Here is a 16718-nt window from a genome sequence, read left to right on the forward strand (position 1 = left end):
GGTGGGGGAGAAGATACTTTCTGGGTGGGGGAGAAGACTGGAGGTTTGGCTCTGAGGGCTGCCTTATGCCACCCTGAAAATGGAGGCCCTTTTCCAAGAGCTGTGGCTAGCTCTGTGTTTTAGGCCAGGAGTGCCCTCCCTGGCCTGAGTTTGTGGGCTTCTGGTTCAGGTTAAGAAGTGGGGCACCCCTGCTATTGGGGCTACCCTAAAGTAAGGCAGCGCCTCTGGGCTACAACACGTACAATGCTTTCATATTTCAGCAGCATCAGAAAAACTGTCATTCCAATACACAGTTAGAAGCATCCAGGGCTCCTAGCACTCCACTCAATCTGCCATATTGTGCATTAGCTACAGTTTCCAAACAATCTCAAAGGCAGCCCAACACAGACATCATAGTAGTGCAGCCTCAAATCTACACTGTAATAATATTGTTATTTTATGTTTTAAAAATGCATATCCCATCTTTCTGCCTTTACAAGAGCCACCAAGGAGGCTAACAATTTAAAACATGCATGATAAAATATATTATAAAACCATTAAAATAAAACCCTCTCCCAAACACATCTTGTTAAAACAACTGTAAAAAAATTTAAAAACAGAGTTAAAATACATATAAAACAGAGTTAAAATACCTACAAAACATAAAACATTGGTCAGGAAGGAGGAACTATTGAGGGAATGCCAGACAAAACAAAAAAGTCTTCACCTGCTGGTGGAAGATGGCCAAATCAAGTGACGCTCCTCCGTTTGTAGCTTTATCGAAGCGCTCTGGCAAACTCAAAAGAGAGTTCCAGAGCTTTGGTGCTATGACCAAGAAGGCTCTCTCCCAGGTTGCCACACACCTAATCTCAGAAGCCATAGCCATCATTAGGTCCAAATCTGATTAAAAACAGTCACATGGAATTAAAAGACTCTCCTATACCTATGCAACTTGAGACTTCCAAGTACAGTGGTGAATCTAAAACCACCTCAAGACTGAAAACCTGAATGGCCAGGAAAAGCCAAATATGATCAGCTGCAGGCATACATTCACCACGATCATAAAATGTAACAGTTGTAATAGTTTTTTCCCCAAAGTATAAAAGTGTCTTCTACAAGTGGAACTTGAGGTTTCTTCTTTGTTTGGACTGGCATATACAGTCCAAACAAGTTACTTTATATATATAATATATATATATTAGAATATACATGAAAGAAACCTCATAAACTGCAATAACCACAGGAGTAAACTATATGTACATTTTTTGGCACAGCTACTAAGTATTTGCAGCTACATCAACCAGCCTTCATGTTACAGTCAAAAATGGCCATTTTCCTATTAATTTAGGTAGTCATCAATCAGTATATCTAATTCTCAACATAATCCCCTCAATGGATACTTAAATCCACAGGCTAAGACCATAGAGAGGCAAGGGAGATCTTTTTACAAAGCCTGGGAGAACCCCTGGTTTTCTGAAACTTAATAAAAGTTAGAAAAAATGGAGGAAGGAAACAGAGAGTTTTCTGCAAAAACGCCCACCACAGGATATGGAGAAGGATGATCCGCCACCACAGTATAAACCAAATACATGGGGGAAGCAGAAGTGCCACAGGTGGACAGGGGAGAGAGTAGGAATTATCACTGCTGCTGCTACTCCAACCCTCACTATCCAGAATAGCAGGAAGGAGCAAGTAAAGTTACAATGAGATGACAAGGCAAGCTGGGAGTGGGCAAAGTGGTTGGAGAACAGGTGGCAGAGCGGGCAGAGCAGCAGAGAGGGGGAGCAGGTGGGGCCACAGAGCTGTGGGGAGAGTGGCAGAAGACAGAGTGATGGGAGATGTAGGCAAAATCCCCCCCCATGAGTTTCTCGCAGGTCCCTGCAGTGGTGGAGGAGTAGAAGTCCAAATGTTAGCAGACTAAGGAGCTGGATTGAGCTATTGAGGATGAAGGGGAGGGGAGGATGGGGTCCCCCCATGAATCTTGCAGGTTCCTGCTTATACAGATTACATTTCTGAGTTTCTATAAAGTACATTATAATCTTCTTTAAAAGTTTATTCTCCCTATAAAACATGCAGTAAAAAGTTTAGTTTAGATTTTTTACATATGTTGCATATTTATCAGTACTATACCTCTGGTGGGTTTTTCATCCACAGACAGCCTTTCCAAAAAGTCATCCGTACTTCCTACAGCTTCAAATGTCAGAAACAGAGCATAATCTTGTCTTGATGGAGTTCTATCATGTTTAACATTCCTTCTCAACTGTCTGTGAAATTCACAATCACATTTTTATTCATAGTTTTACTGTATTTTAACTTTTAATGTAAGCCACCCTGAGCCTGCTTCGGCGGGAAGGGCAGGATAAAAATTGAAATAAATAAACAGAAAGTTTATAAAGAAATAAACACCACCATATTTATAGTACCATAGATAGTTGCTAAATGAATAATTCCTGAATCAGAATTTAAAACCAGATTTAATTGCATTAAACAACTACCATAAATGGTCATTATCCTTACCTTGTCACAAACTACACGATTTCAATTTGGTGGCCTCTTACCAGGGTTGCCAGCACTGCACTGGCTACCCACGAGAGAACATAAGAACGTGAGAGAAGCCAATGTTGGATCAGGCCAATGGCCCTTCCAGTCCAACACTCTGTCACACAGTGCCCAAAAATACCAGGTGCCATCAGGAGGTCCACCAGTGGGGCCAGGACACTAGAAGCCCTCCCAATGTTGCCCCCCCAGGCACCAAAAATACAGTGCATCACTTGCCCCAGAATGAGAGTTCCTATCTATACCTTGTGGCTAATAGCCACTGATGGATCTCTGCTCCATATGTTTATCTAATTCCCTCTTGAAGCTGTCCATGCTTACAGCTGCCACCAACTCCTGTGGCAGTTAATTCCATGTGTTAATCACACTTTGGGTAAAGAAGTACTTCCTTTTATCTGTTCCAACCCGACTGCTCAGCAATTTCACTGAGTGCCCACGAGTTTTTGTATTGTGAGAAAGGGAGAAAAGTACCTCTTTCTCTACCTGCTCTATCCCATGCATAATCTTATAAACCTCGATCATGTCACCCCCTCAGCCGTCATTTCTCCAAGCTAACGAGCCCCAAGTGCTTTAACCTTTCTTCATAGGGAAAGTGTTCCAACCCCTTTATCATTCTAATTGCCCTTTTTTGCACTTGGCTACATTGAACCCCATTTGCCTCATTGATGCCCATTCGCCCATCCTTGACAGATCCCTTTGGAGTGCCTCACAATCCTCCCTGGTTCTCACCACCTTGAACAACTTCGTGTCATCTGCAAATTGAGCCACTTCACTGCTTACTCCCAACTCCAAATCATTAATAAACAAGTTAAAAAGCATCGTACCGAGTACCAATCCCTGTGGTACCCCATTGCTTACCATCCTCCACTTAGAAAATTGCCCACTTATACTCAGTCTCTGTTTCCTATTAACCAGCCAGTTCTTGATCCATAAAAGACCTTATCCTTTTATCCCGTGACTATTGAGCTTACTTAGGAGCCTTAGATGAGGAACGTTATCAAAAGCTTTCTGGAAGTCAAGGTAAACAATATCTATTGGGTCTCCCTTGTCCACATGGGACCCAATAGATCCCATTGTGCTTATGATTCAAGCACAAAAGAGTATATATCGAAGCCATTTTGTACTTAAATTCACAGTACATACTTACTTTGGACTAAAACAAAGAGTAACTACAATTTTCTGGTAAGGCTCTAGTTTTCCTTCATTGGGAATACATGAAATCATAGTGGAAACATCTACTTCTGCTTTATTTTCACTGTAATTTAAGTCTTGCAAAGCAGCATATGTACTCTTCTGAATGTCTGTGCCCTGCAAGACAATGCAAGATTTAGATTTTAAGAATTATTACTCACTCCCAAGACATAAACTCTTAGAGAGTTGTAAGTGCTTGTAAATAGGAATGGGCACAAACCTTGTCACGAACTTAAATTTATGAAAAAAATTGCCCAGGTCATGGTTCGCAAACTGTGGTTTGTGCCTTTCTTTATCCATGACACTTCCACAATTCTCCACGTGTTTTTCGGAGGTTTGTGGGACTTGTGGTGGGGAGGAGCGAGAGGGATTGCTGAAATGGCTTGCATCTTGCTTGCACACAGGGGCCAATACAAGTGACCTGACGTGTTTCCACCCTATTGGGGGCCTTCTTCAGAAGTCAAACAATTTGAGGTACATGGTACAATATTACATATTACAATAAAATAACCAATAAGTTAATACTTGACCAAAATATTTGTTTGAGGATGCTCTAGCTCTAAGATAGTCACATAGGTGCTTTCTGGACCAGAATTGGAAGATGTTCTAATTCAGCAGCTGTGCATTTGGCACCAGACACATGACTCATCTTTAAAGGCCTCATATACACCCTTGCCTTGTGTCTATTGATCTTGCTGCTTAACTTTCCTTTTCCTTTGATGCTGAACCTGCTCAAGACCTGTAGGCACATGTGCCTACTTACTGTGCAGCATCAAGTTTTCTTGTGTCCTGCACAGGAGACAGGGGAAAAGAGGAATGCCACCTACACTTTTATTGCATACTTGGTGGAACAGAAGAGTGCAGAGCAGGATGTTATCGCCTCCACAATGATCATCCTGCATGGGAAGAGTAGATCATCTAAGGCTGACCCTCTCCCTAATGGTGAGCATCCTCAAGGCCTCCTGGGACACCACTGACATCAGGCCACTCTCCAGAACATCAAAAGGGCTTCATAGAGAACCCACTATACTACTTTATGTCATTATTTGTCAGTGTAATACAGTTTTATTGCACTATATTGTATTTATCATGCTGGTCTTTGTTGTATTTTTTAGTAATTCTGTAAGTCACCCCATGCCACAATGAAAAAAGTGGATGACAAATGAAGTAAATAAATAATAATGTTTAATCCTAGAGGGACCAGTATTTGAGAATAGGAACAGGATTTGACTCCTACCCCTATGTCATAAAGACAACCAGCCAAACCCAGATTTTGTTGGACAATCTATAGTTTACAGGTTTTTATAGAGTTGGGTATGGGTTTTCATATCCAACTTGTGTTCTCCGCAATTGGGGGGAAGTGCCTTTTCTTGCATGAAAACCACACCTGGGGAGGGGAGTTACTTTGCCGGATATGCTGCTCCACATGGAGTGTCTGCACATGCTCAGCAGCAAAATCAGTGAAATAACTCACACACACACACACACACACGAAAACTGCTCAGGGGAGGAGAAAGGTTCCCTTCCTCCCCCTGTGGCACCATTACAAATCTGTTTGGGCTCTCCTCTTTTGGGGGGGAAGCTGATCCCTGCAACTGCTATATGGCTGCCCAACACTGGGTTCCCCAAACTGTAACATATCATTTGGCTTTGTGCCTTGCCCTCACTAGAGTGTGATAAAGTGCTGGGTACTGGCTTTTATAATACAGATGGCAATGACACAGAAAGTTATGGAAAACTTTTCTCCTCTCTTAGACTAGCACTAAATTTTACACACATGCAAAAGTGAAAGACTTCTGAGAAACTCATACTTTACAAAGAGAAATTAAAGCTAATACATCTTTCCTTACCATCTCTCCCCCAACAGCATTATCTTGCAGGATTGCCACCCAGCCCATGGGTTCTGGGCTTTTATTGTGAAGAATTACTTCTTCAGTCTTGGAGGTTCCAAAATAGACACATCCAAAATGAACATGTTTTATTGTGTCCGAGTGAAGCACACCCAATAGTTCGATAATTTGCTCCACTATATTGGCTTTTATTGTTATGTGAGCATTGGATCTTCCCTGCAACTCCACACTATTGGTAAGAGCCATGAGTAAAAAGAAAGAAAAGAGAAAAATACGCAGATAAGATCAGTGTCACAATAATCTTACTGATCAAGATTTTATTATGGCATTTGAAATAATACACACATAAGACACTTACGAAAGCAGCCCAGCCCCAGCATTCAACAGCCGGGATGAAATATATTATTAGTACAGCAAACAGGTATATCAGAAATACGTTACACATATTTTCACCTTTAGAGCTTGTAGCAAATAGTGGCTTCAGTGTCACATGCCAATTTGAGCATAATAAAGCATCCTTATTCCCTCATCTCAGTTTTCCCAAATCAAGCAGCAAGCCAGGTGTATCTAATTCATTAAGTATTACAACACCAAAGAAACTGATAGCTGTGATTATTTCATTCCTATTCGCCTAACTAAAAAGGCAACTGAGCTATACAGAAAGTTTTGTCTTCTCTACCTTTTCTGGCACAGATTACAATTAGGGTACAATATTGCCATATGCCTTATATTCAAGTACAGTAAAAGAGGAGATCTGAATTCCGCAGAACCAGTGAGGTCTGAATCCCATAGAAACACAGTGAGGTACACAAATAACGTATGCTATACACAGGAGTTATCATCAACATAAAAACATAAAAACAAAGGGCAATACAAACAAAAGGATTCAATTTGTAAACATTTGCACTTACACAGCTGTTTGATTAATGATCCTCGGGATATCAGCACACATCTCCATTTTAACCACTTGGAATGTTTTGGATTCTACCACTCCACTGGTTGGTGATATAACAATGTGAACACTTCCTCTGTAGTTTATGTTAAATGCACCTAAAATATACAAACATATTATGTATTGCACATAAAATTACGGGAAAGATTCAAAACCTCACTCCATTACAGGCAGTCTTGACTTCTTAATAGGGGCCCACAGACAAGATAATAAGACCAGAAGAATGCATAGGATCCTTGCAGTTCCGGCACTTTAAATAGATGGTTTCTAATTGAAAGGACAATCAGTGAAAATATGGCAGAGAACTCAGACACTACATAAAGTGGACTATATAAGAAAGTGAGCCAAATCACAGACTACAGACCAAGTGAATCCCAAAGCAGCTCAGTCAAGAAAATGAGCAAACCACAGACTACAGACCAAGTGAATCCCTGGAAAGACTTCAAAAACTATGCAAAGCAGCTCAGTCAAGAAAATGAGCAAACAAAGTCATAGACCATAGGTCAAATCACAATGTTCATTACATGGTCAACGAATTAGGACTACAGAAAACATTCACCCGAGGCATACTGAAGTCCCCTTCCTCATACTCACGTTATCTCACACCAACTGTCATTGTGCCATTAAAGTGGGGGGAAAATAGAGGTGGTTCAAGAATTTAAAAGGCCCTGGGGGAAAAGTACCCCTCCCATGCTCCTGATCAAATTGAAGAGCAAAGCTTAGCGAAAAAAAGGGCACAGAACTGTACAGTACAGTGCCTGATACTGACCAGGCTTTTGTCTTCTATTTCCCTTCCATATATACTTTTTAGCCTTCTCCACCTCCCCATTTTTTTCACTAGACTGGCTGCTGCTGGTCTTCTCTAAATATCCAGGTCTACTTAATTATTTACTGAAATGACATCCAGGATGTGCCTGGAAGGTGGCCACATACCAAGGGTAGTCTGTAACCGGATAACATAAGCATAGCCAGTTCAATGCCCAAGCAAGACAAGCAGTTGCATCAAAGTGGGGGGGTGACAACTGGCAAGGCTTGTGTTAGTCATCACCTCTCAGACCCATGCCACTGCTACAAGGCTCCAAAATGGACTGTAGAGCACCATGAACAAACACGTACCTCCTCTACCTGGGCTGCCACCAGGCTCCAAGACTAGGCTCTCATGAGGGTGAAAGAGGAATGCACCCCTCCATTTGTGCCACCTGTCAGGTTCCAAGACTTGGAGCTTGCAGGAACAGCACAGCAAGTGACAGGGAAATGACAGGTTTTAGCTGGGTTCAAAGAAGGGGTCCAAATCCCTACTAACAACTACAGTGGAAACTCTTTTCTCTATCAATTGATCAAAGAAAGCATCTAAGTTCAAGACACTGATTGATCAAGGAAAGCATCTAGGAAAGTTCAAGATGCTGACACTGTTATATTGTTCACCTTTGGTACTTATAGCAAGTTTTACATCCATGAGAAGGCAGTAACATATAGCCAGTCAATGCACGCCTACTCAACACTGCACAAACTCTAAACCAATAGAAAGGAATCTATAATTCCTTCTTAATATACTTTTAAGAATATGACTACCTTATCTATTGTATGCTACAAGTGCAACATGAACTGCTGACTACCATATTTTAAGAAAACAAGGTCTTTGTTATAGGTTAGTTTATCCTATGAATTAAGGAAAGCATACCTTTAGAGACTTCAATTACAAGCACAGATAACAGTTGTGGATCATCACTAGGTCAAACATTCCCCTCAATTCTTTACTTGGCCTTCACTGACACGGCTAAACTATGGCTCATTCACATTTCACCTTGCTTCCCCCTTCACAAGGCATGCACTCCTCCATGTGTGCAGCTGCTCCCAGGTTCCAAACTACAGGAATAAGGCACTTGGGGCAGCTCATTTGTTTGAGCTGGCCCTGAACTGGGTGAGAGGTGATGAAAAGCAGCTAAAGACGGAAAGGTAACATAATCCTTTCCCTATGCACCAGTGCTTAAAATCAGAACTTCCCAAGGGGACTATTACATATGTATACTTAAAAATACAGGAGTCTCAGCAACGTACCGTCAGAAGGCAGAACATGATCACAAAAATCTCCCTTACAACACAAAGCAATACAAATTGTTCTTCCAATTCCTCATGGCAGCAGGGTACCTGAGCTCTATAGCTCTTGCCTAACACAAACCCATCCCATCATTTTCTTACTGCACCGCACTGCGCTTCTAGTGGAAGCAATGCAGTGTTCAGTGCCAATCATCTGTACCATGGCCTGGTGGAGCTGGCCCCTTGATGTGGACATTGCTGGCCTAGGGCACTGCAGAAGGAAGTGTCTGGCAGGGACTTGCTTCCATTGTGTTGCCTGGAAAGCCAGGTTAAAGCAATTGCTGTGCTGTAGCATGCAATGGACAAGTCAATGGTACCTCCTGTGCTACTGTTCCTCCTCTAAAACTTCAACAGTCCAGCAGGCTTGTTGCAGATGAATTAAACGACCAGTCCACCCTCCAAAAAATTATGTTCCCTCCTCACCCCCCAACAAAAACTTGACTGCTACTTCTATTGCTCCCAGCTACTCCTGCTGCCTGGAACAATAGGGCAGGGTTCCCCAGCAATTTAGAGCCTATGGGCACCTTTGGAATTCTGAAACAGGGTGGTGGGCGCAACCAAAATATGGCTGTCATGGGAAGCAGAGCCATGCTCAGTTAAAGTCCAACATCAGGAGACAAGAAGGATATTTTTTTAAATATACTGGGAAAAAGCAGTGAGACAGAGAATAAATCACAATGGTGGAAGCTGCCACCAAAGCAATGTTATTTATTTATTTGATTCCTATTCCAGTCTGCCCCACTATCGTAGGTCTCAAAGTGGATCACATATAGTAAACAGTTAAAATACAATTAAAACACATAAATTTAACCAGTTCAAATATTTATAATGAATCAGATGGTATATAATAGTACTATCACTGTTCCAGGGGAAGAAATAAGGGGAAGAGGCAGGCAGAGGTGTATAAAAGAATTATCTTGACCTCACCAATTACTTGGCGGTACAACTCTGTTTTACAGGCCCTTCAGAAGCGAACCAGGTCCTGCAGGGCCCAGATCAAACTTGGACATGCATTCCACCAAGCTGGAGCTACTGCCAAAAAGGCTCTAGCTCTCATTGAAGCCAGGCAAATATTCTTTGGACGCGGGACCACCAGTGTGTTGTTACTGAAAGAGCATAGTGCTCATTATTTTAATCTGCATAGCCAATCAGATCTCCAAAAGCCTATCAAAAGCCATGATGGACAAGAGTCCCACCTGGCTCCTCCACCCATTTTCTAAGAACAGTTGGTGCGCAACAGGCAGGGGTAATTTCCTGCAGGAGCGCACAGGAGCGGAGCTCCGGCAGTAAGGAGCCCAGGGGGCGGGCACATGCAACAAGCCCCACCCCCTGCTCCCAGCAGCCCTCAGTCAGAGCAAGAAGCAGCCAGGTAAGTTGCAGAGCCCCCCCCCCCCGGTCCAAAACAGTCCAGTGGCACCTTTGAGACCAAGTTCTATTCAGGTACAAGTTCTCCCTCCTCTGCGAGGACAGATCTGCATGTTCTCCCCCAGTTATGCTAATGAGCTCCTAATAAGGTGTCTATGGGAGCCAATTTGGTGTAGTGGTTAAGTGTGCAGACTCTAATCTGGGAGAACCGGGTTTGATTCCCCACTCCTCCACTTGCACCTGCTGATGTGACCTTGGGTCAGTCACAAGCTCTGGCACAGCTGTCCTTGAAAAAGAGCAGTTTGTGTCAGAGTTCTCTCAGCCCCACCCACCTCACAGGGTGTCTGTTGTGGGGAGGGGGAGAGAAAGGAGTTTGTAAGCCGCTTTGAGACTCCAAGTGAAGGGCGGGGTATAAATCCAATCTCTTCTTCTTCTTCTACAGGCACCACATTGGGTATCCCTCCAGTAGGGGACCAACAAAACAGGCACCATTCATAGCCCCTGTGTACTTGCATCCACAAATGCACAATTTATAAATTAATGATGATGAAAAACTTGATGAGAAAACCAGGGGGGCTCTTGTCTGGCAATGTGAGGATCAGAAGCCACAAAACTAGCTAGTTCAGTAAATTTCCAGTGGATTGGAAATTTTAGTTTGAACAGTCATGCAACTATAGGCCTTTGAGACTGCTATGATTAATTCAGAATATAAGGTATTTTAAAATCCATCTATATACCTTGCTGGCAGAAAATTAAACTTGAAATAATTAAGTCCATAGAAAACATTTACCTGAAGATGATCCATGGTTAGTAATTTTAATCTCTTTACTGATTACTTTACCGTTTGCAGTCACTGTGCCAAAATTTATCTCAGGTTCAATTTCTAAGCAGCAACATGGAAATAATCTGCAAAAACAAATGCCTTTTTATTGGTTTTATGTCCAAGTTACTTTGTTGATTTTATTCTTTAAAATGTCTTAGAAAAAATGCTTTCCTTCCATTTTCAACAAGTGCATAATTTAATTATGCAACCTAATTTTCCAGCAACATCCACAGATGGAAGCAGCTTATTAAAATGTCACTGTGTTTTCTTAATTATGGTAACTTTAGGACAATTTAATCACATTGGATTAAATCATGTTGGATTGCAACTATATTTTGACTGGTTGAAACTTCTCTGTTGTATCAAAATACAATTCAACATAAAACAAACAAACCTCAACAATTTGTTTCACATGATAAAAAAATTTAAATAGTGCAGGCTCATGACGCCTGATATAAAAAAACATTGAGGGCAACTTAGTGGGGGCTTGAAACAACTAAGGCTAATCAGATTCAACAGGATTCCAGCAATTAACTGTACACTGAGTTTCACTGAGACATACAACACTATCCTTCACATGTTTCTTCAGAAAAAAGTTCAGTGGGATTTACTTCTATGCAAGTATAACGACTGGAACCCTAGGAATGAGCTCCATTGAACACAGTGTGACTTGCTTCCAAGCAAACATGCACAGGATTGGTCTGCACCAATGTTCCCTTTAATCTTTTTTTCCTGGTGAACGGAGCAGCTCACATCCTGAACAGCATATAAAAGCTGTAATCTTAAAATGGGCAATGAGCAGTGCAAGGCCCTGCGTGGCTCCAGAATCCTGCTGAGCAGGGCTTCCTGTGTTAATGAGCTCACATGCACAGCTTAGAGGGAACACTGGTCTGCACACCTGCAATCTTATGCACACTTAGTTGAAAGTAAGTCCCACAGAAAGTAGTGGGACTTACTTCTGTGTACACATGGATAAAATGAAATTAAAAGTCCGCTTTCTCTGGATTGTGCCCACTATAAGTAGCTGTGTACTGTGTGCTGTTTGTAACATGGCACTCCCAGACAACTGGTTGGCTACTGTGTGAAACAGGATGAAGGACTAGATGGACTGGTCTGATCCAGCTGGCTCTACTGTAGTTTGTTGCTTCATCTTTTTTGAAATACTGAACTAAACTAAAATAAAACCCTAGCAACAAAACGTCAAGAAAGCTTTAAGTTCCTTCACGTACTACTTTCATTTTTTGCTAATGGAATAACTAAACTAAACCAAAAAGGTTAAGATTAATCAGAAGCTGGTCTGCTTAAATAAAAATAAATACAATTAAATTCTGTGCTGGAAAAGTGCTTTCAGAATTCTGGCAAAAAACATTAATTCAGATAACAAAAGAACAATTTTCATGCCGTTTTTAAGAGATGGTAAGGCCCTCAACATAGTGAGCTTACCCCACCACCCCACCACTGTCAGGTTCCACAGCCAAACAAAGGAGTACACGCTTTCAGATGTGCAAAAGATGCTATTCTATTCTTTTTTTAAAAAATTGCCATGTCAAACAAAATACTGATTAACTTAAAGTGAAAATTATCCTTTATGGAGCAGAGTTTCTGAAAAGGTAACTTTCAAGAGCATTTGGAGTCACAAGCTGGGAACCTGCTTGCCATCTTTTGGGAATGCCGGTTTCAAAAATCCCCATTCCTAAAGTGAAAGTGGGGGGGGGGGTGGTTTTGAATTCTATGCAGTGCAGAAGTTAACAGTCTCTGAAGGCAAAATCTGTATTAAAATTGTAGCCTACATTGATGGCCCGCACTGCAAAAAAAAAAAAAGCATGCTCAAGTACTAGAGAAACTAGTACTCAAGCAATCCTGTATTATGCGGGTTCTATACATAGCTGATGCTGCTTTTACTTGTGCAGGTGGGGAAAAACAAGGCATTAGAAAAAAAGCCAGTCCAGTCAAAACCTATTACCATTAAGCTTGAAGAAGATGAGTATAGCCATTCCAGACAGAATTTAGACCTACTTCTACATAACAATTTTAAGCCAGGAGAATGAAAAGGAATAAACCTCCTATTTCACCTATAGATTCCTGTCCAAGAAATAAATGCATTGCTATAAAATAATGTAACCAAAAATTAATCTTGGAGTTATATGAAATTATATACCCTATTAAAGGAATCTCAATTATCTTTTTGTCTACATAAAGAAGTAGTCTATCCTGAAGGTCTTCTTCTCGATCAGGAAGATATTCCACACTGGCTGTTATGCGAAGACCAGAAGCAACTGGTTTCTTTGGATTTTCCACAATTAGTTTGAACTACAAAATAAAGGGAGCAAATTTAATTATTTTAAATTATCTTTTAAAATATCTAGGCAAAGCATATATGAAAATGTCCCATTTCCAGCATGATAGCAATATTCTCATTTTTTAAAAAAAATAGGCTCTAAGTATTACATTTTCTGTTAAATTTGATTAATTTATATAGCACATCAATTGAAGCAGCAGAGGAAAATAGTGGGTGGGAATTATTTTGGCATGTAGGAGACAGTTAATAAATAGCAACAATAATGTGTGCAGAGAGAAAAGGTTGACGCCGAGCTGCAGACAGGAAGGTCTGTAGCTCGGCAGTTCGAGACCCTAGTCCCGCGTGATGGAGTGAGAGCCTGTCTCTGGCCCCAGCTCCTGCCAACCTAACAGTTCAAAAGCAAGAAATTGCAAGTAGATAAATAGGTACTGCTTTGCTTGTTTTAGAGAGACTGTTGTCACAAAACAGATAGAATGCATCTTATTTTAATGTATACAATAAAGCCGTTCATCATGACAAAAATCATCAATAAACATGTGTTAGGTAGTTTTTTAAAATAAGACAAACCCAGAGAATCTGTGTTTTAGTATAACTGACTAAGATGGGCTAGGGGAAATTGTATTTGTAATTATAAATCGAATTTACTTTTGGGTTTTAGGCATTTACAAAGTATAGCCAATAGTAAAAATTTGGGAAGATTGTAAGATTTGTTGAAAGGTTTTTATAAACAGAAGATATATTAAATTGTATATTTAAAAAAATAACATAAAAAGGAGGGAACTAGAATACAAATGTTTATTTGAACAAAATTGGTTAGAGAAGGATGTTTAGGAAAGAAAAATAACATGGCATTGCAGAGAATGTATTCATAAAAGTATTATAATGATTAGAATAAAGTTAGCATAGAGAACTTTATTGTAGAAGCTTAAACAGGAGAGAACTTGTTATTAACAGAAATGAAAATTGTAGATTGGGGTAATTATGTTACTTTAAGATATATGTGTAGTTAGACCTACAGAACAGAGTTATAAAAAAGCTAGATTGCAAAACATAGAGGTGCAAAAATAAAAGTACCTATTACGGTGAAAAGTGGTTTATAAACATATGTACAAGGGTGATTTAAGATTAAGCTATTATTACTCTCATATATGTTTGTTTGTCTGTTTGTGTGTTATAAAATAATAACATTTTTTTTTAAAAAAAAGAGAGAAAATGGGGGAAATGAATCTGAAGGATCAAACTCTATAAGATACAAAACTCACTACTACTAGCATTTGGAAAAAACCACTGAACATCAGTTGTTATTCTTTATTTACATTTCAAAGCTGCCATTCTTCTCCCCAGAAAGTCAAAGGTGCTACCAGATATCCACTCCCATCAGCACCACTTGATTCAAATCTGGCTGAAGTCTACTCAAGAAGTTGAGGTGAGGACGAATTGTTTTTTCCTTCCCAATCCACACCCCTATTTTTAACATCCAACCTGACCAACAGCATTGGAGAACTTAAATATACACTGTTTTGCATTATTTTGATTGGGCCTAATAAAGATATTATTGAGATTTCAGATTTCCCTTTGGACCAACGTGGCTACCTGCAACTTCATTCCCCTTAACATCTTCTAGACAGAGCAAACAAGGTCAGGGTGGGTGGAATGATATTAAAAACAATGAGTATTGTCTGATTTTTCAAAGGACCATTTGAAAACATTAACACAAAGGGAAATGGTTGCTTACAAGTTGTAGAGGCCGTCTTCATTCAAAAACAGAAAACGGATTACGTATATACAACACTAACACTATTACCAATGTTCCCTCTAAGCTGTGGAGTCTTGTGAGCAAAAATTCTACTTTGTGAGCTCCTGGCATTAAAGTTGTGAGCGAGCGATTTGGCTCCTGCATAAGTTAGTTTGCTCTGGAGCCGTCCTTCCTGAGCTAAGACAAAAATGTATGAGCTGGAGGCTAAAAAAACTGTGAGCTGGCTCACACTAACTCAGCTTAGAGGGAACATTGACTATTACCGACCCTAAAGTTCATCTTACAAGTCACTAGTCACGCCCCACGACTATCCCACCCGTGATGGAGATTCTGGGCTTCTACATCCCTCCCAATTATTGCCTACCTCCCCTTCCCCACCTGAGGCCGCTGCGGCGGCAATATTTGAAGAAAGCAGCTTTGCGGCTCCAAGTTCTGAACGCTCAGCGACGCATGGTAGCACCCTCCGGGCACCGCATCCAAGAAGCGCAGCTCGGGCGGAGAAATGCGCACCCCAGAGACGTCCAAGGCGGCGGTCGTGATCTCCATGTCCATTCCGAATCCACCCTGGCTCGTCTCCTCCAAGAACTCCAGGCAGGCTCCGGCAAAGCCAGCACCAAAGCGTTCCTGTTTCCAAGGAGACGCAAACTTCCTGCCTGGTCGCCACCGTAGCAACCGAGACCGGCATCGTGACAACGAAGCCCACGCTTTGATTGGAGAAGAGGCCAAGCGAAAATTTCTATTCAGCAACTGGGAGCCATTCAGAATCCTGCTACAGACGGTTCTACGCCCGCCCTATAAACGCGCAAGCGCAGAAGTTCGAGAGGAGTGGGGTCGTTGTTAAACAGTAAGGGTACATAACGCTGGAGTTTTATTTTCTAGAAATCATTGAGGTCTCTGATTCTTGTTCCTAAAGTGTAATGAAAAGAAAGCAATTGTAGCCATTCATATAGAAATGCCTAGTCGAAATAATTAGGTTTTCAAGTAAATGGATGAGATGTTTGTTTAATCACAACTAGCGATCTCATCTGCAGTCCGATCCTGTGAATATATATCTGGAGTAAATCCTTCGGAATTCAATCGGTCTTGCTCCTAGGTAAACGTGCAGACATGGGGTAACAAATCCCAATAAGCGTATATTTGCAAGTGTGCATACATAGACCTGAACTATTTAGTCTGTTGAAGCTAAAATAACGTCTGTAGTGGCTTACAAATAATGACTCTGCAGCTGTCCTACGTATACTTACCTAGAATCAAGCACAACTGAAAATTGTTGGACTGGAGTAAACGTGCATAGACTGCTCAGATTATAATTGTTCTCTGCGCATTCTCACTTGCTTTCACTGAATGCTGAATATAGCACAAGTCTTGTTTTAAGCCCCAATTCCAACATGCTGTATTTCTCTAGGTAAGAACTACATAGGTAGAATGTCAAGGGAAACCATATAGTAATGCTTTACTGCCCAAAACTCGGTATGACAGCCAACACTTCTGAGAGGAGACCTCTGCAAAGGAACAAGCAGATGATGTGTAACAGTGCCATCTACCGATCTCTACCATGTGTAAAAAATTTACTGCAATTTTTTTTAATGAAGAAGTGAGTTTCAAACTGCTGGGGAGACCTGGGATTTACTGTTTTACTTAGATATGTATCTCCTGCTGTCCTCCCCAGTGGGAACCCAAAGCAGTTTGCAATATTGTTCTCTCTTCCATTTTATCCTCACAACAACAACCCTATGATGCATGTTAGGTTGAGAGTGACCTGCCCAAGGTCACTTAGCAAGCTTCCATGGCAAAGGAGAGATTCAAGCCTGGGCCTCCCACATCTGGGCCTGACATGCTAATGACTATAC

General features: G+C 41.1%; 1 protein-coding gene across 1 annotated transcript in view; it reads right to left on the reverse strand.

The window, feature by feature from the left end:
• The window catches only part of CFAP47 (cilia and flagella associated protein 47), a 387027-nt gene extending 371607 nt beyond the window's left edge, over window positions 1-15420 (reverse strand). Inside the window, exons 1-7 of the mRNA XM_015421363.1 lie at window positions 15247-15420; window positions 12972-13123; window positions 10781-10896; window positions 6488-6626; window positions 5577-5805; window positions 3683-3843; window positions 2110-2243 (exon numbers count right to left, since the gene is read on the reverse strand). Coding sequence (XP_015276849.1) covers window positions 2110-2243; window positions 3683-3843; window positions 5577-5805; window positions 6488-6626; window positions 10781-10896; window positions 12972-13123; window positions 15247-15420 — 1105 coding nt within the window. The remainder of the gene's footprint in view (window positions 1-2109; window positions 2244-3682; window positions 3844-5576; window positions 5806-6487; window positions 6627-10780; window positions 10897-12971; window positions 13124-15246) is intronic.
• Window positions 15421-16718: the final 1298 nt, after the last annotated feature.

Source organism: Gekko japonicus, unplaced genomic scaffold, assembly GCF_001447785.1.
Source record: "Gekko japonicus isolate JY-2015 unplaced genomic scaffold, Gekko_japonicus_V1.1 scaffold625, whole genome shotgun sequence".
Classification (NCBI taxonomy): Eukaryota; Metazoa; Chordata; class Lepidosauria; order Squamata; family Gekkonidae; genus Gekko; species Gekko japonicus.